The sequence below is a fragment of the Acipenser ruthenus genome, chromosome 9 (genome assembly GCF_902713425.1).
Source record: "Acipenser ruthenus chromosome 9, fAciRut3.2 maternal haplotype, whole genome shotgun sequence".
NCBI classification, from domain to species: domain Eukaryota; kingdom Metazoa; phylum Chordata; class Actinopteri; order Acipenseriformes; family Acipenseridae; genus Acipenser; species Acipenser ruthenus.
Genome location: NC_081197.1, coordinates 41,474,764 through 41,502,329, shown reverse-complemented (window position 1 = coordinate 41,502,329; position 27,566 = coordinate 41,474,764). Strand labels below are relative to the sequence as shown.

General features: G+C 36.8%; 1 protein-coding gene across 1 annotated transcript in view; it reads left to right on the top strand.

Moving 5' to 3' along the window:
• Positions 1–27,566, top strand: part of LOC117406085 (propionyl-CoA carboxylase alpha chain, mitochondrial-like) — a 165,846-nt gene that overhangs the window by 19,861 nt on the left and 118,419 nt on the right. Inside the window, exons 7-12 of the mRNA XM_034009842.3 lie at positions 12,089–12,220; positions 15,157–15,193; positions 15,889–15,967; positions 20,387–20,489; positions 22,747–22,841; positions 24,121–24,271. Of these exons, the coding sequence (XP_033865733.1) occupies positions 12,089–12,220; positions 15,157–15,193; positions 15,889–15,967; positions 20,387–20,489; positions 22,747–22,841; positions 24,121–24,271 (597 nt within the window). The remainder of the gene's footprint in view (positions 1–12,088; positions 12,221–15,156; positions 15,194–15,888; positions 15,968–20,386; positions 20,490–22,746; positions 22,842–24,120; positions 24,272–27,566) is intronic.

The window sequence follows — 27,566 nt, the reverse complement described above, 5'->3', positions numbered from 1 at the left end:
CTGAATACTCAAATGTATTTTTAATACACATATATGTTACACAAGTGAAACACTGTGAATTAAATCTAAAGTGCATTCTGTAACATGCATGATATATGGGTATTTATTTGTATAACTGTAATAGTTTATTAAGTAGGGGCTAATCTTACTTTAACATTTTGTATATTAGTTTTTATATTTTTGTCTTATAAAGAATGGGGTTCTAGAAATTATGTGAGATAAATTGTGTGACTTCTCATGCTGTCTTCCCGTTAGTATGTATAATAATGTTTGCTTGGTCACACAGTGTGTTTCTGTTGTTTAGTGGCAGTCTCTGAGGGCATGGGTGTATACATTAACTATATACTGTAATGTCAAATAAAGGAATACAACTTTTAAATAAAATTTAGAAAGGAAAGTTTAGAAATGTAAACCTAGTGTATTGCAGGATGAGGAAATTGGATTGTATTTGTGATTGAAAGTTTAAAGGGGAAACGGTCAACAGGGCTTTTAGTGCCTGTATAAGGCAATTGTTAATCATGGAAAATTGCAATTAGAATGACCTTAAAAATCTACAGAAGCGCCTCTCCCATGCTGTGCATGATTTTCTCTATCCAGTGGGGTGCTTGGGGATTTGAGGCAAGTACTGTACAGGATGTGTTTGAGGTCAAGACTGCTGACTCCCCAGAAGCCTGAATCAGGATAGTGCAGAGGGCCGCATGGGTCCTCTGGGGTGTTTCCCTATTCCACCCGCAATTACTGCTGCATGAGCAGCCAAGCGTGGCAGATATCTGGATATCCTGGTCCCTGTTTGTTGGTTTTTAAGGTCTTCCAGTTGAACAGCCAGTTCAATGTGATCAATTCATATTTTACTAGATTGAAATTCTTCTTATTGATGGCACCTAGTTGTTTTAAAGTAATTATTATCAAAACAAACTAGTACATAGTACCATTGAATGTTTTTAAACACATATCAGATGATGTTAAGAGATTAGGGGAGCCCCTTTTAAAAGCCATGTTTAGAGATCAACATTACCAGAAGGTTGGTAAACTGTGGCTTCTGCAACATCTCTTACTTTGCTAATATTTTTGTTAACCTTCCTGGTTTTGACTCGGAACAGCCAAGTTTCTTAAGTCCCTTGCAAGTGTTTTTTTTTTTGCTACTCTGTACAAATCAGAAAAGGTTTGTCTGTACATTTTTAGTTTAGTTTATTGGGAAAATCATAAACTAAACTACATTTTAATACAATAAAATTGTACAAATACTCTAAGGGCTAGATATACTTAAAAATGGAAACAAATAAAATTGCATACAAATGTATAATATTAATCATTAGGATCTGGAAGGCTTTAATTAGTAGCTTTACTTTGGCTAATGTTGAGCATGTTGCACTTTAATCTAATGTTTTACTCAATCATACTTTTTATTTATTTTTTTAAAACAATGGGTAATATGGTTGCGATTTAATGACTTACCTTGTAGTATCTGGATGTCCCTGATTGCCCAAAAAAGAACTCTGACATATTGCAATAAACATACAGATTAGATCTCAGATTACCTAGTTCTTATCATCTCCTTGGAGAAATGATAATAAAATGACGGCAGACGTAAACGGAAGATAAGTGAAAAGTTGAATATGCAAATATGGAGACTGACAGCTTGGACAACCCTGTTGCTTGTCACAACTGAATATTCATTGCATTATTCAGGCAATTACTTCTTGTTTTAAAATCGATGATTTATAGCACAGTTACTGGTGTGGGTTTTTTTTTTATTTTTATTTTATTTTTTTTATTTTAGTACCGATTTAAAGAAATATAATTTGTATTGCTTTCCTTGACTGCAAATAAAGTTGATTTGTTTAAGCATGGTGCTGGTAGAGTTAAGGTTATGTTAAAATAATGAGACCACTCACTGTTGCATTAGATGTGCAGCAGGTTGCCACTGTTTGTGGCAACCTGCTAATTTTATAGATTTGAGCTCCTGGATATAAGAAGAGGAGAATCAGGTTAAGTCCCAGGTGTGGGCACTTGCCAATCAGCATAGGTGAGGCTTGGATAGCGTGACTGGGGGGTTTAATTGATTTAATTTCAGTCCTCCAGTACAGTAACCAGCTTGATCTATGAGATGGGTAACCACTTCCTACTGTTGAATAAAATAATTAATGACGTGTGTGGTAAACTGGTGCACTTTGCAAGTCAGATTCTACAGTAGGCTAATTCTGAGTTAAGAATGAACAAACCACGCAGGTGTTGGTGCATCCATAGAGATGCAGAAAGGGTGTTCAAAGGCTTGATGAGTGTTCCTCCCAAAGCAGTGGGGAGCTTTCTGACCAACATGAAACTTCATTGAAAATTGGGCTGTGCTGCTCTGCTTTCTGTTGAACAGATATTTGCTATATTAAAGTCTATGAAGAACAAGATCAATAAAACAAACTGTATCCGTGAAGGAGCTTTAGTGATCAACTGACCTGAAGCCAAGACATTGTAGACTTTAATGTAGTGAACTTATCTGCTCAACATTTATCTCTGCTCTTCATATACATTCTTTGTGAAGCTTACATATCCTACAGGATACAAATGGCCTATTCTGATTTGGATATATTTTATATATGTGCTAAATGTTCTACTGTAATTAGCTGTGTAGTTTGCATTGCCTCTGAAGGTGCCTGCTTTGCAGCTCTTGTTAAGGGTAGTTTTCCTTAGGATTGATGATTATATGGGTTTGGGGAATAAACAGAGGAGAAGACTCAAAAGGCAAATCACCTGCTAGGCTTTTCTTATAGAACTGAAGTTGCCTGCTGACCTCTTGATTAATGTTTGTAAAAAGCAGTAAGAAAATGCAAAGCCTTCTCGAAAAAAAGTTTTTTTTTAAAAAGTGTCACAGGTAGTCTATTCCGTTCAATGTAATCTCTTTATTTGTAATTTACCTCTAAAATTCCATCCTGCCCACATTCTTTTGGGCCGCTGTGGCTTCCTGTTAATGTGAAAATGCAGTGTTAGGCACCGGGAGCAGAACAATGCCGAATCTCCCAGGTTTCTCTGCCCTCCTCCCCTCCATTGCTAAGCAGCGTCTAATTGTCATGCAGTGAGTCCTAAAGAAACAAAGGGCTTGATGGGCTTTGCAGCACCCCAGGATCAGATTATTGTTATTAGGATCCCTGTGAATATTTGCTCTTGGGCTTTTTCTCTTCCCCTCTGCCTGACTGTTACCAGCTTGTTCCAGCTGTATTTTAAGGCTAACGCTGACAGCAGTGAGCTGAAAAAACATGGACTTTTAATTTTTTTTTAGGGAGATTTGTGATTAGTAGTTGAGCTGTGGGGTACTGTTATATTTGTCACATGTAAATAGTTAGCATGAAACTAAGGTGTGCTCACCTCCAAGTGGAAGTGACAGATTGTCTTGGAGAAAAGAAAACTCATTAAATCTACAAATGCTGTTGTCGTCACAGTTCCCATTCTTCTAATACAGTGGCAGGTATTACCCAGCACAAACTCCTGAAGCTCCACTACTCCCTCTTGGCTGAGGAAGAAACTTTTAGCAGCTCTGTCTGAATGGTACAAACATTTGAAGCAGCATGAGTAAAAATAGTCAGTTTGTTGCTAGTAGTCCTCAATATTGACATTCATTCTTCACATGTAGAACTCAAAAAATGTTTATTTTAAAAAATGTGTAATTTGCTTAAATGTTCTGGTTTCACAGACCCTAATTTGTACTGATCTTGGAGTATCTAACCTAAAGGTAGGCCTAGAATTGGTGATCATCACACCTTACTAAAGAATGGTGTTAGAAATAGAATGTGTTCATATACCATTAGTCTGTAGTTCTAATTTTATTTTGGCAGGCTCATGAACTAATTGCTATATGGATTTTAATATTATTTAGTTTATCATTCGTCTTATTGTCTTTTTTAGCTAGTATTTGGCAGTAGTGTCATAGTCATAGATTTGTCTACTTACTTTCTGTCCTGTTCAGTATATGATGAATAGCAGCTGTTTTTTACCCTTGGGCTCAGTATTGCTAAACATAAAAAAAAAAATTATGCTAAAACAGCCGGCCCTAAATAGGAAGTCGGTTCCAGAGTAACAGTCATAAACATCAACATCTGCTTCTAATTATCAGTTTATTCCAGTCCTGGTTAGGTAGACTTACCGTGAGTGCTGGGCTGTTAATGGTGCCAAGGCCAGGCAGAGACACAGTGGATTGAGTGACAATCCTTCCTTCTCTGTTCAGCTGGACAGATGGAGAGGTTACAATGTCGATTCATTGTTTATGTTCACCTGTCTGGGTTGTCCTTCAAAGCGGACTGTATTAAAATTGACTCAAATTTGTGCCAGTGTCGGAGTGGGATGGAGCATGCTGGATTGGCACATTTGATGTTGCACAAAGTACAGAATATCTTCAGGCTTCTGTCGAACAACAGGATGCCTTTGTAAAACCGACCCAGTTTCAAATGCCAGTCATCGATCGACCTTAAACAGTTTTTTCCCTCACTGATAAATATGTACCCGGTACCCCAGCTTCTGTTTTATTTTTGATTGCAGTGCAGTCACAGCCATTTTCTCCCCTGGTGTGACACAGTGCTGTGCTTCTGCAAGTCATGCATTCTGTAACACAATTAAAACCTTTTGTTTTAAGTAAGTGTGCTTATAAATGGAATGCTGGGTATTTTATACAGCTTTTCATTTTCCTGCTGGGAAAATTAACATCTTAATGAGTGTGTTGTTTACCCCAAAATGAGAAGGTTTTATTCAGGCATACCATATTAAGAAATGTGTAATTAAAATAAAAAGGAAAACAAATATCCAACAGTGATCATATTAATCGGGTTATGAGAAATAATTTACATGGTTCTCCAGCCAGAGACTTAATTCCAGATTCTGACATATGGATTCTTGGCATAGTCTTCTCCTTTCACAGTTATGGAAGCAGGCTACACCATGCCAGTACCCCCTCTTTCTTGATAGCATAACCAGCTATGTAGATAATACACAGTCTAAAAATAATTGTGCTTCTAATAGTGTGTCCTAAAAATAACAACAAATCTGCCTATGTCAGTTTATACAAGGTTCTCCCCAAGCCTTTTCAGCCAGACAGGCCGCCCGGCGAAGTGGCTGTCACCCTCCGGCTGAAAAAACCTGATCCGTCTTGTAGATACTACTGTGCCTTTAACAACAAGGATTGATTGCGCTTCTAGATCACTTGCGCGTTGCTGCGTGAAAACAAAATAAAAAACCTTGGAACTACATGACAGCTGTGTTCCGTCTTGACACAACATTTAACCAATCCGAGAGTTGATGGGCCGGGTTTTCTGTGTTAAGCACTTCGAGAGGCTAAAACGTTAAAAATGACTGCTAAAAAAAATAGTCACAATGAATGCAGGGTTTTCAGAATAAGCCGGCGATCGGAGCAATACACAGCCTAATACTAGATTTGCGTAGGCTGCTTTATTAAAAACATATTAAGATTATTTTCAGGTATTATCATTGTCCATTTGTTGTCGTATTATTGTACTGTAAGGTGATATATAGTACATAATAGCTGTACATATGCACCAAAAAAAAAAAAAAAGGAAAAATATGTACCCAGCTGCTTGTGAGAGATATTGGGGGTTCATGTACAGAGGCTGATACGCCTTTAAGAAGAAAGGTGTGCTGGGATATCAACTGAACTTGTCAGCTGATATACATATGCTTAAGTGCTGGATTACCGGTATTACACTCCTGTTTCATGCAATTATGATGGTGACGTGTACTGTTGTGTAAAAAAAAAAAAAAAAAATGAACAGTTGCATTCAAAAAATGTAGAACAGCGAAAAACAAAAATAGACGTGCATTAACAAAATGCCCTGAAAACATAAAGAAAACAATTTAAATGAAGCAATAAGCTCAATAATTAAGATAAAAAGGATGTGAAAATGTTTCCTTTTTTTGTGAACTCCAATAAATCTACGTTATCTTTCCCCAGTCAAATCGTAGAGTGCCTAAATAAGCACAGTAATTTACCATATTAAAAAACAGTAATGAAAAACAAAATGTAGAATTATTAAAAAGCATAACCAGATCTAGTCAACGAAAGACAGCACATTGTTCAAATTCTTTGTTGTATTATATATTTATTCAAGTTTATTTTTCAGTTAAAAGTGCTCCCGGCTTTAATGTTCTGCGGCTGTACAGAATTCCTGGGGAGAACCCTGTTACAGTTTGTTGTATTTTCACTTATTGTACCTCACAGGGGGTGTTTATCCTTGGAAACAGCAGTAGAGCAAAGACGTGTATATACAGAATGTCACACTTACATTTTTAGTAGAACTGCTCACTGAATTGTAATGGAATTTGATATGGACATTCTTTAGCGCAAGTTCTTGAGATACCAGAATTCGGGTAAATTTAAAACTACTTCTGTTTCAATGGTACTTGGGTTCCAAAACCTTGTCTAACTGCTTACCCTAATGTTATGAAACTTTACTTTAACATTTGTTAGTTCCTTTGAGTCACAGTGCTGTCTAACTGACCCAGTGACAGCAAATCTGGAAGCCACTTTTCCAATTTAGATTAAACTTTGCTTGGGCATTTGATAAGTAAGGCCCCTTTCACACTGACATGATCTACCTAGGTCAAAACCTACCCGTGCAGGACCTGGTGTCATGCGGGGTCAGCTACATGATTTCACACTGCTTTTGATAAAGCAGGGTTGTCCTGGGTGACAGAAGCAAGTAAACAATACGTGTATCAATCCCCTGGAAGCAGCTTGTTACTGACGCTTCCATCCAAGCTTCTTTGGATTGAACCATCGGCCCAAATGTTGATTAGAACAAATGTTTCTTCATCCCTGCTGCAATCTGGCTCATGGTGTGTCTCAAGCAATGAAAATATGGCTATGTTCCTTGTGGAAGTGAAACCGTCACGCAGGCGTGGCTGTTTGTTATTGCGTTGACTCACGAACGTCCGTCAAGCATTTTGTCTTGCTCAACCCGGGTCAAAGCGTGTCGACCCACATCCTGAGGTGGATCGCTGGGACTCGTGTACGACCCAGGTACGTGGTTTCACACTACGCAGGCTTGTGACCCGGGTAGCCAGAACCCGGGTCCGGACCCTGGTAGGAGTGCCAGTGTGAAAGGGGCTTAAGTAATTCCACACACAGATCATGTATAATAGGTAATAATGAACTCCTTTTCTGCCGGAACGGACACCTAGTTGGCCCAGCAAATCTTTTTAACAAATCTCTGCATGTTTCATCTGCTTTCTGTTCATAGCACCAGTCAGAGACTATAAAAACGTCTCTCTATTTTTTCTGCAGTTGCCAGTGAAATATATTCTGGCTAAGTGGAATGAACAGGAAAAACTTTCTAACCACACACTACTGAAAAATAGCACTAGAGCGGTGGTTCTCAAACAAATATTTCGGTGGCCTCAGAGAGCTAATTTTTCTAAAAATACTAAGTATATTATATAAAAAATAAAGACAATTTATTCATATGCACTTCTACATTTTTTCATTTATTTCTATAATAATGCCAAAGTATTTCTCATTTAAAAAATACATCAGCCCTCTCAGCTCTACTGGATCTGAATTCCCAGCCCTTCTAATAATAAACTGGAGACAAAAATCGCGTTTTTGCAAGATTTTATTTATAATTTATTGCCTTGACAACAGGTCATACTTTATGGGTTAATCAATCACATACATTGAGATACATTCATTCAATACCTAAGCTAAAGTACATTACTAACATATTGAAGTTAAATAAATACAAAAACAACGTTCACTTTCCTGTTCCAATCACATACTGCACAATTCACAGCTAAAAGTATAACAATTTGCAATGCTGTTATGATAAGATTATATGTAAAAATGTAATATTCCAGAAGAATAGGGCAGTGAATTAAATATTTGTTATGTGCATTTCAGGTGGAAATGTAGAGGCAAAAGACACATTGTCATACATTTTTAGCTGTACATGCAAGTGAAAGCTGTCAAATTGAACTTAAATAAACTTAAATAAAATACATGTGGAAAAGGGGGCATTGTACAAAGGAAAGAAAACACTTTTTGTTTATTACTCTCCTCATAACAGAAAATAGGATCACAACAAATGAAAACGTTGATCACTATGGTGATTCAAGGTGGTGAATCGGTGCAAGGCAAAACACTCTGTGATAGGCCTATGTATTTCTAGTATCTATTAACAATGTAATTTATGGCAGACACAGATGTGGATTTTTGCCTTACAATACATGTGGAGCAATGTTCGTTCAAATATTCAGTTTCTCTGCACTAAAGAACATAGTATTACTCTTTACCGCTGTTTTCACGTCGCACAACTAAAGTCTTCTGTCGCTGATCAACCAATGAGCACTGAGAGAAAGTGAAATGGGTGGAGAATTGCGACGCATGCCAAAATTATATCTGATCAGAATGAAAGCTCGGCCAATCAACATGCAGTGATTATACTGACATTAATGCTGGCCAATAGCAGTTGACAGAAATGAGAGCAGTTTCATCTGAGCTGTATGAAAGCTGGATAGTGGTGCTGAATTTTGGATACTTTGAGATATGCGCATGCGTGAGTGTTTCGTTGAACTTTGTTGGTGTGGTTACTTAAGCTATTAATGTATTCATCGACGTGGTTAACCGTGAACTTTCGCTGTATCTAGCCTCGGACGACTCACATTTAAAATCACATTTAAAATCATCACAACTTATAAATCATTCGACTTTTCCATACACTGCATGCGTAATACAAGTACAGTATTAGTACTAGTAAGCCGTAGTCTTTTATGAGCAGTGAAATATTGCACCACAGTAAATGAATTGCAAATAGCAGTATGGAAAGTTTGATGCATAATCCAAACAATGTTAGCGTACTATTACATGCTTAATGCAATTTTCCATAAACCAAAACGTAAGCAATGTCTAAAATGTACGTTACATTTGCAATACCGAAAGTTAACAGCAAACCACAGCGATGAATACATTAATAGCTTACGTAACCACCGGACAAACTTCAATGAAACACTCACGCATGCGCATATCTCAAAGTAGTGCAAAATTCAGTAAGGGGCAGAATTCGGCCAGACGCCGATAAGGTAAAGGTTGATTAAGAGAGGAGTTGGCGGTGGACGTATTCAAAACATTGCACAAGAGCACAGTGTCCAAAGTGGTGAACGAGTTGTCAATGCTTGTTGCAAAAGAGTAAATAGCTTAGTAATTCTTCTCCACCTCCGCGGATTGTAAGGTTTGCAAGATGTGCTGTCTCCAACTGGTTCACCTTCCTTGAGCACTAAAAAGAAAATGGGACAGGTTAAGACTCTGAGACCTTTCTTTTGAGGTGTTATTGATAAGCCTCCATCACTTTAAACTCTCGATCATGACACCTTATATTCCAGTCATGAATTTCTTTCTTTTGTCAAACAGCAGAATTCATTTTTTGAGTCAATGAGGAGGTCTGTTTTGGAATCACAGTTTTGTTTCTCTCCAAAAAAACATTTAAATATTTATATCAACACTTCTGCAGTAGATTTTTTTCAAGCAAGACTAGAAAAACAACAAATGTGAGTTGCTGTATTGTAGCACATTTCAATGGTATAGTATTGTATTTTTATGAACACATGATTATTCCCTGTGTTACTCCGTGAGCTGGCTAAAATCTGATGGGACAGCTCTCAGGGTTTGAGGGAGCTTTTCTGTCTGAATCACAAAACTCATTTCACTTCTGAACTAAGCCAGATTGTAGCCCGTCTCCAGAGGAGAAAAAGCTTGCTCAGGTGAAAACAATAGAAAGAATGGATAGACAGAAGTAAAAGGAAGTCTCAAGAATGCTTCAATGATAACATTACTACTATGGCTACTATTACTACTACTACAGCAACAACTACTACTACTATAGTAATAGTAATGAAAGCCTTTGAACATGACTAGACTAGTGGTCACTGGCTGTAACAGAAGGCAGGAAAACAAACGCACAAATTAGTGCCATTTTTTGTCTCAGTAGATATTTTCAAATACTGTTGCAACACGAATTTATTACAATCTAATTATACATACCATACTTAACCCAATCTGTGTTTAAGTCTGTGTACTACACAGTTGCACTAATGTAATTCTGTACAGATGAAAGGGAATTGGTGGGTAGTGTGGGGTACTGTTGCTGTGTAACATGAAGTGGAAGAAGCCAATTATAAATCCTAAAGCGATGTGGTTAGGCGGTAAAACCACTTAGACTTGCCTTTGGTATTAATGGTATACACAGACGTAATGAAAACTGGTCTTTTTTTAAGCCAGAAGCTGTTTTTTTTTTTTTATGGGCACATATAAGTTGTATGACAGTAATTTTTAATAAGCTTTGACAGATAAACAGAGAATCTTCTCCTGAGCTTTAGTTTGTAGTTGCCGTTTTTTTTTGTCAGAGAAGTGTAATTAAGTAAATATATCAATTTAGTTCATCAATTTTATTAATCAAGTATATGGAAAACAAGTAACTAACATAAAATAAGGTATGTCAAACATTTCTTTTTTTTAATTGTAAATGCCTTCAGTGATGTGTTTGCAGTGTAGCCCATTGTTGGAGATATGGAGATTATCTATCTATCTATCTATCTAGCTATCTAGCTATCTATCTTTGTATTTTATTTATATAGTGTTCCTTGCTCATAGTCTCATAGGTTGGCAAAAGATCCCCTCATTGTAACTTCTGATGAGGCAGTGTCAGTGGCCACTGGATAATGATGGAAGTCTCTGTACATAAAACTATACTCTAAATGTTAAAGGCGCCTCCTAACACCAATAACTATAAAAGATCAGTGTAGATTTTTTAAATAATAATCATACATTATTTCATCCTTTTTTGGAGGGGGGATGAGAAGTACTGTTTTACCATTGCAAATGCTAGCATTTGTAATCAGCTCTCTGAACTGGCTGTGTTGATACATATACAGATCTATTCAACACTGCAAATGATTTCTGATTTCTCTTAGAAAGGGAAGGCTGAGATTAAAGTTGCTGGGGTTAAGTAAGTGACCACCATTTCTGTTTTGTCCCTTTATCTACATGTAATCAGCAGCTATATCCATTTCCACTGCCAATTTCACCGTCTTGAAGAGATAAGATGGGCTGTTAGATCACATGCATTCCTGCCTCATTGTGCCGTTGATGGTGCAAGAAAAGATGTTACCATGAATCTGAAGAGACTGTTTAACCTTCTGTTCTCCTCTGGAAATGTAGATGTAATTACATTTACAGCTAAAAAGGCTTATTCACAGTTTGTACAGTTTAAGGATGCAAATGCATTTTGTGTGCCGCATTTCCCGAAGGTATGGGCAAGAAAGCACAAAGGATTTGGGGATTAGTTCCTTTTATCATGTAAAAACTGAGGCTGGTTTCAGTGGTAGGGGCTGAAGTAAAGGCATAGGTGCACATGGGAACTTTTCTTATTTAAGTTTAGTGACTTAAATACATTGCATACTGTATAACTGTTCAGCACAAAGGAAATTTCCTTTCACGTTCTACAGTTTAACCCTTGCTGATTGTTATAAACAGTACATTTAGAAGGTGAAATGACTGAAGTTTACACAGGCTACAGTGTTATAATGTGCTTCATTTAGCATCCCAGTGAGGCCTATACGTTTTGTTAACCCACTGATACTAATAGTATCTCTTAAACCATTTGAGATGCAGACTTCATATTTTCAGTGTTGTTTAAGTTCCTATGGGGAAAATCTAATAGTACCCTTTCACTTTGACCTACCCTCGGGGAGGCAAAAAAGACCCTACCCAATATTAAATTGATTACTGCTGAGAATTCCCATTCATACTTAGGTGAAGAATAATGTTACTAAGCAGAACATAATGGCAGCAGAATGTGTGTATATTTATGGCTCCACATGTAAATGAATGAAAACCTTGCTTTTGCAGGCCTGTGTTTAATCTAATGGAAAGCTGACCTAGTAAAATGATACTGACAATGATATTGTTTTGTCTCCATGTGTGTATAAAAGGGGCAATGGGGTATTATAAACAATTATTGTGATGCTTTCTTGCAAGTGTGAATGCACAGCTGCCATCTGATATGTTTCTGTTGTAAAATTAAAGCCTTCATTATCTCCACAGGCAGCAGAAGGTGTCACCTTCATTGGACCTGACACGCATGCTATTCAAGCCATGGGAGACAAGATTGAGAGCAAATTAATAGCCAAGGATGCTAAGGTCAACACCATCCCTGGCTTTGATGGGGTGGTCAAGGTGAGAAGATACTGTGGTTCTTCTAGATCTTAAACAGCTAGGCCTTCACAGAAAATTGTTTTGTTTTTCAGCATCAAAATGAAATTCTGTGTTTTATGCTAATTAAAAAAAAATACTTAAATCATTACAAACTTCCATTTAATTCAGCTATCGTATGTAATATATATCGTACACACGAATTCACTGAAATATTTCTACTTGTTTCTATGAGGTAATATTTTGACATTTAAATCTTGATGTTCGTTCTCCTTATTTATTTTCCTTCATACCTTCTTTGGTTTGGTTCTATGTTGACTTACTTTTTTTGTAGGTGGCAATTGATTGATCATTAATTGCGAAAAAAACTGGAAAAATCATTGTGTCATTTAAAAAAAAAAAAAGATAAATAGATTATTCCTTTAGTATTTCACAAGGTTTGTAATCAACAGGCATTTGTTTTGATAGCCTCAGAAAGGAATGTATTGTCCTTTTATATCGTCAATTCCTTTTGCTAAGAGGTTTGGAATCAGGGGTGGGCTGGTGTTAAATAGGTGAGCAATCAAGGATGGGGAAAGCTGATTTAACAGCCCACTCCACCAAAATAAGGTATGATTTGCAAGAAAAAAAGTCTCCCAGTTCACATTAATAGCAGGGCTTTATCAGTCATCACTCCTCATATATTTTGTTCAAGAGACCCTAATTGTCTGCATTTGGCAGCTTTAACACTTCCTGACTGAGTGGCTATTAAAGGGAAGTATTCTCGCATAACTGTCACAGACAGGAACAAAGGACCAGCAATACCAATGTGTGGAAACCACTAACATTCCTAAATTACCCTTTCCATGCATTTACATCCTTCAGAGCAAATAAAAGAAGAAGAAAAAACATGGATAGGGTGCAAAACCATGGTAGCTGAAATGAAACTATAAAATATAAACTTCACCAGTGTAGGTCTTCTGTATAAACCAGATTACCGTTTGGAAAATCTCATTAGCAGATGTGTCTATTATGCTCAAAAAAAAAGAAAAAAAGACGCAAAACTGATATTGCTTTCTGGAGTACTTTGAATTTAACAAGCACTGTTTTGTGGAGCAGACAAGTTAATGAAAGGAAATTACATTTTCTGCCAACTTGCCCTGACAGCCTCCGTTTTTTCTGGTTCTTTTTTTAAGTGTCGTAACCGAGTATTGAAACCTCCTATTTAAGATGTTTTTGTTTTTAATATTAGTCATGATTAGTAGGTAACTGAAGGATCCCCCTGAACCAGTTATTAGAATTTTCTTCTGTTTTAAAAAAAAAAAAAAAAAAAAAAAAAGAAAAACCTCTTTCGATCTCACACAGCTTTCAGAATGGATTGTCACGAAAGTTTTAAAGCCTATCAGGTTTCATTTTAATGTTTGTAAGACAGGCTCTGTAGCTTTCGACACACTTACTAGCTGGCAGTTTCTAGACATTACTCCCTTCCATAATCCTTTCCAACTTTGTACCTGCTTTTTTTTTTTTTTTTAAATAGATCTCTCAACAATGACTTACAATATGTTGTAAGATATATAATAGGCAGTCTGTTATATTGGTTCTTTTTCAGAAACATTTATAGCTTCCCAAATATAATGTAATACAGTATATGTATGCATATGTATTTAGACACACAAACATAGTTTGAATACACATTCATGTATACTATGTGCACCAGTCAAAAACAAAAACACTGGTCCATATGTCTTTAGTTTCATATTGTAATCACTAATAAAATCTGCAAGAGGTACAAAGCTTAAATAATTTATTATCATTTGCAAAACTTTAACAAACAACAGAAAGGAATTACACACTGCCACCTGGGCAAATACATTTTCGACTAAATACACATGCACACAAAATAAATGTGTTTAACATACAGCTATGGCCATAAGTTTTGCATCACCATATAGAATTAACTAATTTGCTTCATTAAGTTGAATGAAACCTACTGAATAATGTTATGTTAACATATTGAATTACATAACACTTTGTAGTTTTCCATATACTTAACAAAAAACAGAAAAAATTGAAGATTTTGAAATCTAACATGATACTACTATTATGGTTTCCGGTAGCCTTTTGCAAAATCATTCAGTAGTTTCCTTGATTAGATGTTAAATAAAAGATCTAACTGATTCATATATATACATATATATATATATATATATATATATATATATATATATATATATATATATATATATATATATATATATATATATATATATATATATATATATATAAATTTTAAATGATGTCTCAATCCAAAAATTCTAGGTGATGCAAAACTTTTAGCCATCGTTGTACACAAGGTTGTTTAATAACATAAATTGTTGCTATAAAACCATTTTGTCAAAAACGTAGCTTATTTAGGATGATATGCAATTGGACAGAAACAGTCAGTTGGATCCTCAAAGAAGTTGGTGCTTCATCTCGTTCACTTGATTTGTTTGTTTTCATCCCAGCAGCTGTTTGTGTTTCAGATCAACATTAAAAAAAAGTTAAAACAATAGAGAATTAACTCCCTCTGCTGACAGGTACCAGGACAGCATCCCCACAAGCCTTTCCAGACAGACAGGAACAAGTTGGCAGTGATCAAGCTTTAATGACCTAATTTACGGTCCATTATTGATTGTAAAAATCCTAAAATCCTGCTATTAAATTGCTCCTGTCAAAATCTTTCAGCATTTTTTCCACGGATTCCAGTCAGCTGATTATTTTTTGTTTTCTTTGAATGTCATTGTAAAATTATAATGACATCGTCTGCCTTGCCACTGATGGTATTAATTTTACATTGCTCTGAATGAAAAGGGTCAGAAGGTTGTAAAATCAAAGCATAAATAAATCTAAGGAGACAGTAGTGCGATATATGACTACCCTGAGGACAATGTGCAAGGGCTGGTGGGATTAATGTTGACTCTCATTTCCTGCTTTTACAGGATGTGGATGAAGCTGTCAGAATTGCAAGGGAAATTGGTAGGTTCCCAGTTTTAGTTGTGGCGGTGCTATAACCTTTCTTTGTGGAGACCTTGTCGGGTAAATCCAATTACTTTTTCAGCACTGCTATTACTTATTATTTGATGTCTTAACAGCTCAGTTTTTCTGTGATTTATACACTTCCTCTGTACTGGCAAAAAAACAGAACATGAATCTCGAGTAGACTTAAAATCGAACATTTTCGGATTTTTTCCAGAATCTGGACAGTCCAGAATACCAGAATTTCAGATTCAGAATACCAACAATGAACTAATTCATTTCTGATTGATTTTTTTTTTCTGGATCTAATATAATAAAATAGACTCAAGTGAAGCATGGATATACAAAGTATAGAATTATACTTGTGTTAGTTTGTTTGCTTTCCTATTTTGTGTAATTGTTTTGCGTGACCTAGTTTGTAGTGCAAATGTGCTATAATACTGGTAAATATTTGTCCTTATTTAAACATTGATGTCCAAAAAGGCAAAAAGGATGAATGATGAGAGCTGAGGTATTAGTGAAATGCACAGGCTCCTATTGCCCTGTTTTTCTTTTTCTGGGAACTGTATTTTCAAATGGCTTTTTAATAACCGGTTATTGTCTTCAGTATTATATTGGACATATGGTCAGCTGTCATGTTCACATGACCAAATGATCAAAGTCTGAACTTCTGTCTAATTGTTCCCCACTGATAGGCTACCCCGTCATGATCAAGGCCTCAGCAGGTGGCGGTGGGAAAGGCATGAGGATAGCCTGCAATGATGAAGAGACCAGGTGAGACCCTGTCCAAAAATCAAGTCATGAAAAAATACTGCAGTTACCCAGCTTCCATCACCACCACTGCTCCTTGACAGTGAAGAGAGATCACATAGAGAGGCGGCAAAACATAATAGTGTTAGCAATTTTAACACTTAAACATCTTTTATTTCTTAATTTTTTTTTTAAGGATAACATGTCCAGTGATTTGCATTCAAGTATTTATTCTTCCTATAAAATACAATAATCATTCCATATGCAGAAAAACTGACAACAGTAACAAAGATATCTGGTTAAAATATTAGGCTGGGTATAACAATCTGCTAAAAAAAAAAGGAGAACTGATATGTTAATACCTTGGACAGGAGGAACTGTTTTTTCAGAGCGTAACACAAAAATGCCACACTGCTTATGGACAATTGGCATCTATTTATTTATTTATTTATTTATTTATTTATTTATTTAAAATTACCTTTTATATATCATAATTAAATAGGCACAATGTTTTTTTTTTATTTTTATTTTTTATAACTATCCCATTCTGAACTGCAGTAAATTCACACAGAAAATGTGATGCTGAGTTATGGCTGAACTATTGTAGAGAAGTATATTCTACCAACAAAAAAGTTAAAAGGGCCTGAAAGATGGGAAGTGTTGGGGTGGTCCTGGGGGCTGTAAGAGGCAGACGACTGGCGTAAACAGAGCCCAGCAGGCATGTTGTTTTTGTTTACACTCTTTGGAGAAGGTGCCATTAGACCAAACAGCTAGCGTTGTTTCACATGTTTGTGAAATCACTGGAATGCCATTCACTCCTGTTTGTTTCTGTTTATGCAGAGCCAGCTCTCCCAGATGGTCCCTTTTCCCAGCTTTCCTTTTTTTTTCTTCCCTCTGCCTTCATTAGGCCCTTTCCAAGCAGACGGTGTAAAAAGTGGGTGGTGAAGAAGCACCACATCGCGCTGTTTGGAAAAACAATTTAGTGCAATTTAAAGATAAAGAGCTCCCATTTGCATTTGCTATCTAATCTTATCTAATCAAAGCTAGATTTTTTTCATTTAAAAATTCAAAACCGTTTAAGAGAAGAGGCTAGCCTTAATTAAGTTAGTTATCTCTGGCCTGCATGGATAACGTATATGCACCGGGGATGCTTGGAAATACCCTAATTGGATTTTTCTCAAGAAACTTAACCACCGTAAAAGGAAAAGAAAAATTAATTTTTTGTTTTCTTTATGACGGTGCTCATAGAGGGGAATGCTACTACTGATCAACTTCCCATTGCAGACATGTCAAAACAAACACCAGACCACGGCAGCACCTAATTAAGGAGTCTCATCAGCAGCCCCTGGAGTGGTGATGAGTTAAAGACAATCAACAAATGATGCAGCTGAGGAACTCTCCAGAAGCTGACCCCTTTCTCTTTATCACATACTGACAATCCCTGAGAGTATTCGTTTGGACACTAAATTGACACCTTTTATCAGTCAACATGCCTACAATACCTGCGATTTTACTATCTGATGAGAATTTCACGTGGCAGCTGATTAACAATGGCTATTCAAAAGGTAGTGTTGACTTAAAATCACTTTTTAAAAACAAGTGCTAGGTGTTTGGTTAGCACACTAGGTTTGAATTGTAGGATTATTCCAGTCAGGACTGATGTGCGTCCTAGCTAGTGCCTTCAGTTAGGTTGTTTGTTGTCATTTTTGCTGACAATACACACTTTTGTGTTCTTTACTTTTTTGCAAGAGAATTAATCTAAGCATGTCATGCAAACATTTCAAGATGAGCTTGATCAAAACTATCCCACTCTGCCTGCCTGTTTCTCAGTACTATTGCAGGACTGACATTACTAAGCTAATAGATCCTCCTCTTAAGAAGACCCACTCGCTTCCTTCTGTAATCACAGTTCAAAAGTGGCAACACCGTTTGCATGAGCAGCTACCAACTTTACCAGTCAAGTCTGAATTTAGCTGCTTTGCATATTCATATTGCTATATTTATTGCTTGTGTCTGAAGTGTGGTGGAAGTGTAATGCAGTGTTTATATTCTTGACAGAGGATATATATTCCTGTAACTTCGTCTTTTACATATATTAAAATATATAAGTAATGTTCAGTTCAGAATTAATGAGTTTTTTTAAAAAAACATTTATTTGATGGATTCAAGTTTTATATTCCTACAATTTTACTTGTCAAAATGTAAAGGCTTTAAATCGTATTTCCAAAAATGAACAAGACTAGGGTTTTAATAAGACAGTCCTTTTGCATAGAGAATTAACACCTCTAGAACAACTGGGATCTGAATTAACTTTTTTTTTTTTCTCTGGGAGTGTGATTATTTCAGGCAGCTAAGCACTTAAATTTGGAGGTTCTGTCACAATCTGTAGTTCAAGTAGATTCAATTAGGGAACCAATTTTTAACATGTTTGCCCTGGCAAACATCGCACCTGATCAAGTTAGTAAATGCCACTATCAGGACATTTTATGTTTATAATAGACACTCTTATGAGCAATCTTTATTAAATAAAACCAAAAAACGATTCACATGATTGAGTGTTTTTTTTATTTATTTAGATTGTTCACATACATTTCTTTTTTAACAAAATCTTTTTTTTTTTTTTTGTTATATTCCTTATACAATTGTGGCCAGAAGTGTCTTCTTAATTTAGCAAGTTTATTTAATAATAATAATAATAATAATAATAATAATAATAATAATAATAATAATAATGATAATGATAATTGAAAAATGTAATGCAAATTGGTATAACATATCAAAGCCAATCCAAACCATGTGTTTCTGTGATGCATTAACTGTAAAATCAAGAGAAATTATACTTTTGAAAATAATGTACCTCTGATGATCTTGGTGGGTCCTTCTTTGGCACTCTTGGCATGGAGACACGCATGCTTCTCAGAGAATGTAAAGTGTGAGTTAATGTTGTTTACTTTGTTTTTACTTGTTTACTGATACTGTAACTTCATTTTTTTTTACCCCTTTCAGAGAACAAAAGCTTTTTAAATGTGGTGTTATAAACAGACTGTACCTTGTAACATAATCCTTGTGTGTGTGTGTGTGACGTGTTGCGTGTAACAAAGCTCTTTACAGTGTGTTCCCACTTCATTGTTGTGTGACACACAATTGTTCATGTTCATTGGTACACTGTAACTCTCAAAACAATCTCAGCACCACGGGAGAGCTTTCATTGTGAGCACAAGGAGCGAACGTTACTGATTCATCAGCATCAGAAAAATGGCTTGTCCAAGGTTTCTTGTGGTGATGGATACTGTATAGGGTAGCGCCTGGTCTTGGTTATAATCTTCTGCAGTGTGTGGCATCACATTGAACATGGGCTGTCCATCAGCAACTGCATTCTCTTCCATGAAGATAAATACAGCAACAACACATTGCCAGTAAACTGAGCACATGTTTTGCTGTCTCATCAGATAAAACGTCATTCATTAGTGGTTATCAGTAGTAGTATTTGTTGTACTGATTTGTTTTCTTTGTATGACAGTCTTTGTATCTGAGAAGTGGTAACATCCAAATACACATCGTGTCTGAACATCGAAGAGCCTTTGGCTTAAAGGCTCAAAGCTAAATGATGACTAAATGATTGTTAACCAAAATGTTATAACGAGTGAAGCCATCTGGTTCATATTTTTTTTTCTTCTCAATCATGCCTCTCTGGCATACATAAAACAGTTATTGTGTTGTGTTGCTAAGTAACCAAGAAAAGAAACATTTTAAATTAAGATGAAAGACATAAAGAGAGTTGACAGTGAATTCCTAGATACCAATAAAATAAGAAACTCTCTTTATGAATCTGCTTCTTGTGATTGTAATCACAGAGCCTGTTTTGGAGTTTATTATATATGGGACTGTAGTGATGTATGGATCAGATAATTAAGCAAATTGATTTTTGAAAGTGGAATGTCCAGTCTGGATTTTTAATTAGCGTATGCTTGAGTGTGTAAAAATGCAAACTCAGATTTAAGAGCGAATTATTTTACTCATCCACTTGCAGGGTAAAGGGGATCACAACTGGGCTCAGCCTGTCAAACAGAGACTGACAATTGTTCCAAATCATGTGGTGGTTTTGTGATGTGGACTGATGTACACTGGGGGCTAGGTTGAGACCATCAAACACATTCCACTTAAGAACTGTGCTGGATTTGTATCCAGACCTCCAGAGGTGAAAGGCATGAGAAACTAGTGAATTAGCCTGCTGTGCGTTCCAGCCCCTGAACTTCTTTCTACTCCGATTGAAATTTTATTGACACGAACCATAAGAACGACACTGTGTGATCCGTATTGATCAGTGAGCAATCAATACTTCATAAATTCTGTGTGTGGACACTTGTAGCATCTTGCAGCGTGTGCGTGAGTATGTTAAGCTATGCAAGCCTCTTTACGCTGTGCTGTTAATTTGACTTGCAGGGAAGGGTTCCGCTTTTCTTCGCAAGAAGCTGCCTCAAGTTTTGGCGATGATCGGCTTTTGATTGAGAAGTTTATTGATAACCCAAGGCACATAGAAATTCAAGTAAGTTATTTTAAAGCAGATAATCCAAGGCACTGTCTTATGTCTTATGTCATATGACATATTTAGTCTCCTCTGTACTAGTTCTTATTTTTCCTCAGTCCTGGAAAGTAAATTACTGGCGGTATGCATGCAATTGTGTCTAACTCAAATATGTCTGTATCTGTGATGTAACATTTTACACTTCTGAGACCATGCTAAAGAAAATTGTTTGTTAGATTCACCGCTTCCATATTTTTTCATTGGACTTGATGTTTGTCACAATGGCGAAACAAATAACAAACATTTTATTCCAAGAGTACTTGACTTGCTCTGGAGCAGGTAAGGTTCCTCTTCGATGGATTCGGTTTGAGACAGCTTCACATTATTATGAAAATAATCTTTGCTTTCTAGACTACTAACACCACGAGCAATTTCTTCCCGGTAAGGGCAAGGATAAATACATTCCCTGTCCAAAGAACGAACACCGTCTGATCTGATGCCCATGCAAAAACTACAAAGTTGTGTAATAACTGAATTTGACTATATGCAAGTATAGTGTGTATATGTGTGTCTTTTAATATGTATTTCTACAGTACGGTTTGTTACCCACTTCCAATGCAGTGAGACATACATTTATTTATTTATTTATTTATTTATAATACAATTTATAATCGATATTCACAATTACTGCATAGTCGCATCTTCAGATTTGAGCTACAGACCTTTTAAAATTATATTTTCAAAAGTCTTATCAGTTGGGAATGTTAGTAAAGCTGATAAAAAGAAAGATAAAGAAAGCAGACCTTAAATGTGGTCTATTTGGCATGAGACTGTGAAGGGGACCTGCAAGGGTCATGGCTGTAACCTGACCTGATGACACAACATCTGAAAGTCGAGCTGCTGGAGGCACCGAACCTTTACATCATGGCTCAAGCCTGTCTCTGGAGAAGTAACAGAGACCATGGTCTGAATAGGAAACGCAGTCCTTTTTTCAGTTCAACTTTCTAACTGGTTTTTACAGCTGGATAAGACTTGGGTTCAGAGAGGTTACTTCACTTGCCTGACATATTGAGTTAATTGCTGAGCTTGAATTTGATGGCAAAATACATACTTGTACTATATATTTTATAATATCCTTGGGTGCTCTTATCTAGGGACCAAACTATTGTTTGATGGCTACACTTTCTCTTAGGAAGTAGGAGTGGGGGGTCTTTGCTATTTATGTTTTTCAGTTAAGTGCTGACAGGCAGTAAAATCAGGAAGTAAAGCATATCCACCAATCAAGTTAGTTAAACAAACAAGCTCTTTCAGCATGCATTCAGGTTTTCAAAGAGGCTCTCTGTAGTTATACTAGGCGCGTTTACACTGCCATTTCTGATCCGGATCAAATGCATCGGTACATTTGATCACGATCAGTGGTGTTGGGTTTACACTGCCATTTGAGCAGGATCAACTTTCACACAGCCTGAGGGCTTCGTATGCGCACTTAGAGAGTAAGTCCGAGCTTCACGTTATTGCGTTCTTCGTCATCACGCTGAAGGACTCAACAAAAATGGTGTCGTTGTGATAAAAATAAAAAACACAATTAATTTATTTGTGAACAAAAATGAACAAGCCATTTACTGCTAACTTTAACTATTTTATTTTTAAGAAAAAACAAAAACAAAAAAAGAACACAGGAGATGTATTCTCTTAACTCCTCCTCTGATCCGCTGGAGGGAATGTTTCAGTCTGGCGCCCGCCTTCAAAACAAAGGACGTCACTGCGGTGCAGTGCATGCTGGAACTTGAGCCAGTCGAGCATTTACATCGACAGGATCAAATGCTACCGATGCATTTGATCCTGATCTGTACCATCTCCCCGAGAAGTACATTTGATCAGATCGCCAAGTGTTTACACTGCCATTTCTGAGCGGGATCAAATGCTTCTCCTTTTGGGCCAGTGCAGACCAAACCAGCTTTTGCTTTACAAAGCAAAAAGTCAACAAACTAGGGCACATCCAACAGTAAAAACTGGTCACACAGCACCCTGGTGGAGAGTATGAATATATTGTAGGCTTGATTAAAACCTAGGATCTGCAAAACAAAATATTTTCGACTGAGCCACAAACTTACAGATAACTTAACAGATATTGAGCAGAAAAAAGTATACTAAATACTCAACTAATACACGTTTTTTAAATGTTCTTCAAGAATCTGAGACGAGCACAATGAATGGCAATGCACTCATAGAAACATGGAGATTTATTGTAAAGTTTCATTTCATCCTGTCTTTGCAGGTTCTTGCAGACAAACACGGCAATGCGCTCTGGCTGAACGAGAGAGAGTGCTCTATTCAAAGAAGAAACCAAAAGGTGGTGGAAGAAGCACCAAGGTACCCGAATCATACTGCATTTAATCAGTGTTTGATGCTGGGTAATACATTTTCTGTTTCAATTCAGTGCTACAGTGACTGGCTAAGAAAATAGACAAAGTCAGTAAATATGTGAGAAGTGCAATTAATCAGTGGGAGTCATGGGATGGCAGGTGACTTCACAAAGGGCACGACAGTGGGTGTGGGTGTAACCAGCTTGTCCGTCAACGTAGCGTCTGCATTGACCAGTGTGCTTATTAAGACTCTCTCCAATGTTCCTGAAACGTCAATGGAATACTTTCACTTACCAAGCTGTCATCTGCAAATAGTGTTATCAGTATATTGTGCCGATGTGCTTTCTCAACTGTAATCAATCAAAGTGAAGTAGGTCAAGCGTTCTGGGGTGCTCTTTCCTCCTTAAGTTCCTCCCAGAAGGACCTTCTTTTTCAGTCTGTTTGTTAGTATCTTTATTTGTTATCTGCCCAGGGAGCATATTGGGTTCTGGTTGCCTCTTATGGTTGTCCGGCATCAGATGGCTTGTGGGCTGACTAAACCTTTTCTCAAACTACCCAGTTCCTCAAAAACAGGAAAAGAAAATCCTAAAAAATATGCTTTTCCAGTGGGGGGAAAAGAAACTGGGTTAGTAAACTTACTCTATCTAGGTGCCTTTGCACATTGTACAAGAAAAAAAAACTTCAAAAGGTTTTTCTTTTTTTTTTCTTTTACCTTTTTTGGCATCTTAAGACTGGACATAAATAATTGTCTTGTATCTTTTATAGCATGTACCATTATGCATATACCAGTAATACTGCAGTACAGTACAGTGATATCATCGGATTCACAAGTACCTCAAGGATGCTGCAGTAATCACATAATTTCTTAGCTCTAGTATCTGTTAGTCTTTTGCTTTGCACAGAGACATCAGTCAAGAGAACCAGTCTTAAACTGGTTCTTCAAACAAATGTAATTATTAGGGACAGTTTTTTGAATATATGTGTATGATTTCGAATGAACAAGCCAGCTCAAAGGAGCAGTGGTGCCCTGAATGTTACTTGTTTTCTATGAGTAACGATGAACTGGGGTTGGGAGATGGCATATTTTCAGCCTCCAGTCAGTTATCTATTCAAGATAGTTAGTAAGCAGGCGATCTGAGTACTGGGGTAAAACAGGCAATGTTCAACCCCTAAACACCACAAACCACCTGAACCCACTGTGTATCTGTTCTATAAACTGACTAAAAAATGCAAAGTCTTTGTTTTGTTGCATTTTACTAAATTGAACTAGTGCTTTGCTTTTGCAGTACCTTTCTCGATCCAGAGACTCGCCGAGCAATGGGTGAGCAGGCGGTATCCCTGGCTAAAGCAGTGCAGTACTCGTCAGCTGGAACAGTGGAATTCCTGGTGGACTCGGCAAGGAATTTCTTCTTCTTGGAAATGAACACTCGCCTTCAGGTAGTGAATGAGCTCTTCTATTGAGGGGCTGCCAGGGGATTTAAACAGAAGAGCGTTGTGAGTGTTGCACGTTCTCCCCTTTGCCACTGTGACCTGAAGACCTTGTGTGAGGGCACGGTTAAGTGCGTCAGAGGGCTGTCCTCAGTATGAGGCTAGCCGCAAAGCTTTGATATTTTTCCCACTTGGCAACCAAAATTTCCTTTTTAGTTTTCACAGAGAGGATCACATGCTGTGCCACATTGGCGACACAAGTGAAATTTATCTTTATGTCAGCAGTAAAAACACAAACTGTTTTCAAAATATTTGTAAAGCAGCTGTGCTTCTTTTCACCTTAACTCATGATAAAGTAAGCTTCACGGAGTACAAGGAATGTTTTCATAGCAAAGATTATTAACACCTATTTATAAAGGAACTCTTGGGGTTATTGAAAAGATTTGGCAGTTGTTTTCCTCTTGGAATTCGACTGTGTTGTTTTGTAAATGATATCCTTTTGTTGAACTCTTAAAATTTTTTGGAGAAATGGTTCACAACAGAAGGGGTGTAATTACTCTCCCATAGCCAGCAATATTTCAAATTAGTTATACGGTTTCAAGTTATTTTCCTACAGCGACTGAACAAGTGAAATATGTGTCTCCTAGTAATGGGCACTTGCCTTTTGCCAGTGGGATCTGGATTCAAATCTGTTTCACGGAAAACAATTTGTAGCATATTTGTCCTAAAAATGTTTTGGATTGCTACAACATTTCTGTGGGTGGTCTGGCAAGATAAAAGGACATATGTGAATTATCAATTTTTTGGAAAAAGGAGCAATATCATATATGAACATTATTTGTCAGGGACCCACATGTATAATATATACATTTATATTTTAATTTTAACCCCCCACCCCACCCCCTTTGGCTCATCTGCAGGTAAGACATGATCATTGTTTTTGGGAGGAATTAAGATTAAGGACCCTCCGCACTCACACACACACGTACATGTATAAATGTGTTCATTGAATCTCTGGAACTGGCCATGCCTTTAGGCTGACTTTTATATCCCAGCCCAAGAGTCCAAGTTAAGACCCAAGCTCATGACCTTCTGATGCACATTGTAAATGCGCCCAGCTAATTCCTTTTTGGTTTCTGTAATTTTCTGTGAGTGATCATGAATATGTGAAAGGTTTAATAAGGTATTAAACAGAGCTTCAGAACTGCACCAGTCTGTGGCTGATCAGATAAGTGAATATTTTGACAGTTGCATGAAAGATTACAAATCGTTGTGGGACAAGTAGGCTTGTTACACTCTGATGCTGAATGTTTGCACCATAGTGCAGACTCTGACATCAGCTATTGTGACCGAGTACTGTAATGTGCATCTTTTGTGCACAGTATTTGGGGACCATCTGTGTGTTGTACACAGGTTGAGCATTGAGTACAAGGTGCTCAGTATCACTGGGTAAGCATACTTATTTAGTGTATGGTACTTTGCCTGAGTGCCTGATGCAATACTTTTGATAATGTTAAATGAATCATGGTTATAGCAGCAGTTTTTAAGTATTCTGTAAATATTCTGTCTAATAGTTAAAAAGTACAATGCTTATGGGGCGGACGGGCCTTGTTTTCAAAAGATATCGGCACAGACATTGTATACAAACCAATGGAATACCTTGTGTGTGTATATATTTGTAATAGAGAGAGAACACATGCATGTCTGTCTCCAGTCATATGACTGAATGTGGTGAACTCAATGGTTGCTGACTGAGATTTGCGAGTGGGTATAACACACTAGCCCAGTGGTTCCCAACCTGTGGTCCGCGGGCCATTTGTGGTCCATGAGTAAACTCCAGGTGGTCCGCAAACAACTCCCAAAATTTGGTAACATAGTTCTTGCAAAAACCCATTTCTATAACAATCGCACGTTGAGTTCACTCATTGTTTGCTGACATTGTGACTTGCGAGTGCTTATATAACACAGTAGCCGATGAGAGGGAATCGTATCGCAAAATATTAAACATATTTAAACTTTGCGAGCCGACTGAAATCGATCGCCTGATCCTGCAAAATCTCATCACAAAGTATAACACACTGCCCTATTGATTGCTATTGATCATATCGGGCAGTGTGTCCAGGGCTTAACAAGAAGTGCATTATACAGAAGATGTAATCCAAGCTAATTCAGCACAAGGGATGCATGTTATACACAGTGTGTGTTATATAGAAAATAATTACTGTAGTTGTAATAATGAATTTATCTTTGTTTCTGTTACTGTATTGCATACAGTCTGTAAATTTAAATTGTATATACATTCATGGTTTCTTTATTATATGCTTTTCTGCTCTGTGTGGTATCACCCAGTGGGAAGTATATATGTATATCACTTTTTTTTTTTTTTTAATTTACAGCCTGATCAATAGGTGTAACAACTAACTACTTGTTAAGTTGTTTAATATTCTTGTGTAATTTGCAAAGCATGAAAGACCGTGGCAGTGCAGGTTACGCAGAAACCAGCATACAATAAACAAAGTTGTAGAGGCATAATTTTGAGTAAAAAAATAACAAGAAGCCTTTTTCTCAGACAGGGTTCTGCAAAAAAAAAAAAAAAAAAAAGACTAAAAGGCCCCTGTATAAGGTTTTAGGTTCCAAACTGACAACCATAAGTTTAAAAAAAAAAAAAAACTGTAGACAGTGCCCTTATTTGAAACTGTGGTGGTTGTATCCTGTTTGGAATTTAAAGGTGGAAAAGTGTACTTCCTATCTCCTATGGACTTGGGAATTGCTTGAAGACAGGTTTACACTGTGTGTTTTCTCAGCCACAAGGAGTTTTACAGTATATGTGGTGGTGAAGAAACTGCAAACTGTATTTAGACAACGTTTCAGAATTTATTTTGCCACTACGTCCTAGAAGTGTGCAATGAGTCCCCTGAAACCATGAATGTTAATCAAGCACGCTTTTAGTTTTGTTAAACAAGATGGTTAGATGTGATAATTGGGAACATGCACCCTTGTAGCCATGATTTTAAGATTTATTTGGCAGTTAGTACCAGTTGCTAACATGTTATCAAGTGTGAAAGGGTTAAAAAATGTACATATTGCTCACTTTATTTGATTTTTTTCTACGTCAAAGCCACCTATCGGCAAGGTGTCCTTTGTAATCATGTTTGTCTCGGTGGATATGCCCTGTGTAATTTAATAAATAAGGTAACTTCAAACAGTATTTTACAGTAGCTCATGACAGAATGTGCACATGTTTTTGGATGATACTTTTTAATAGGATCAGTCTTTAGAAAAGACTTTGCTTTAATAGTTTTCT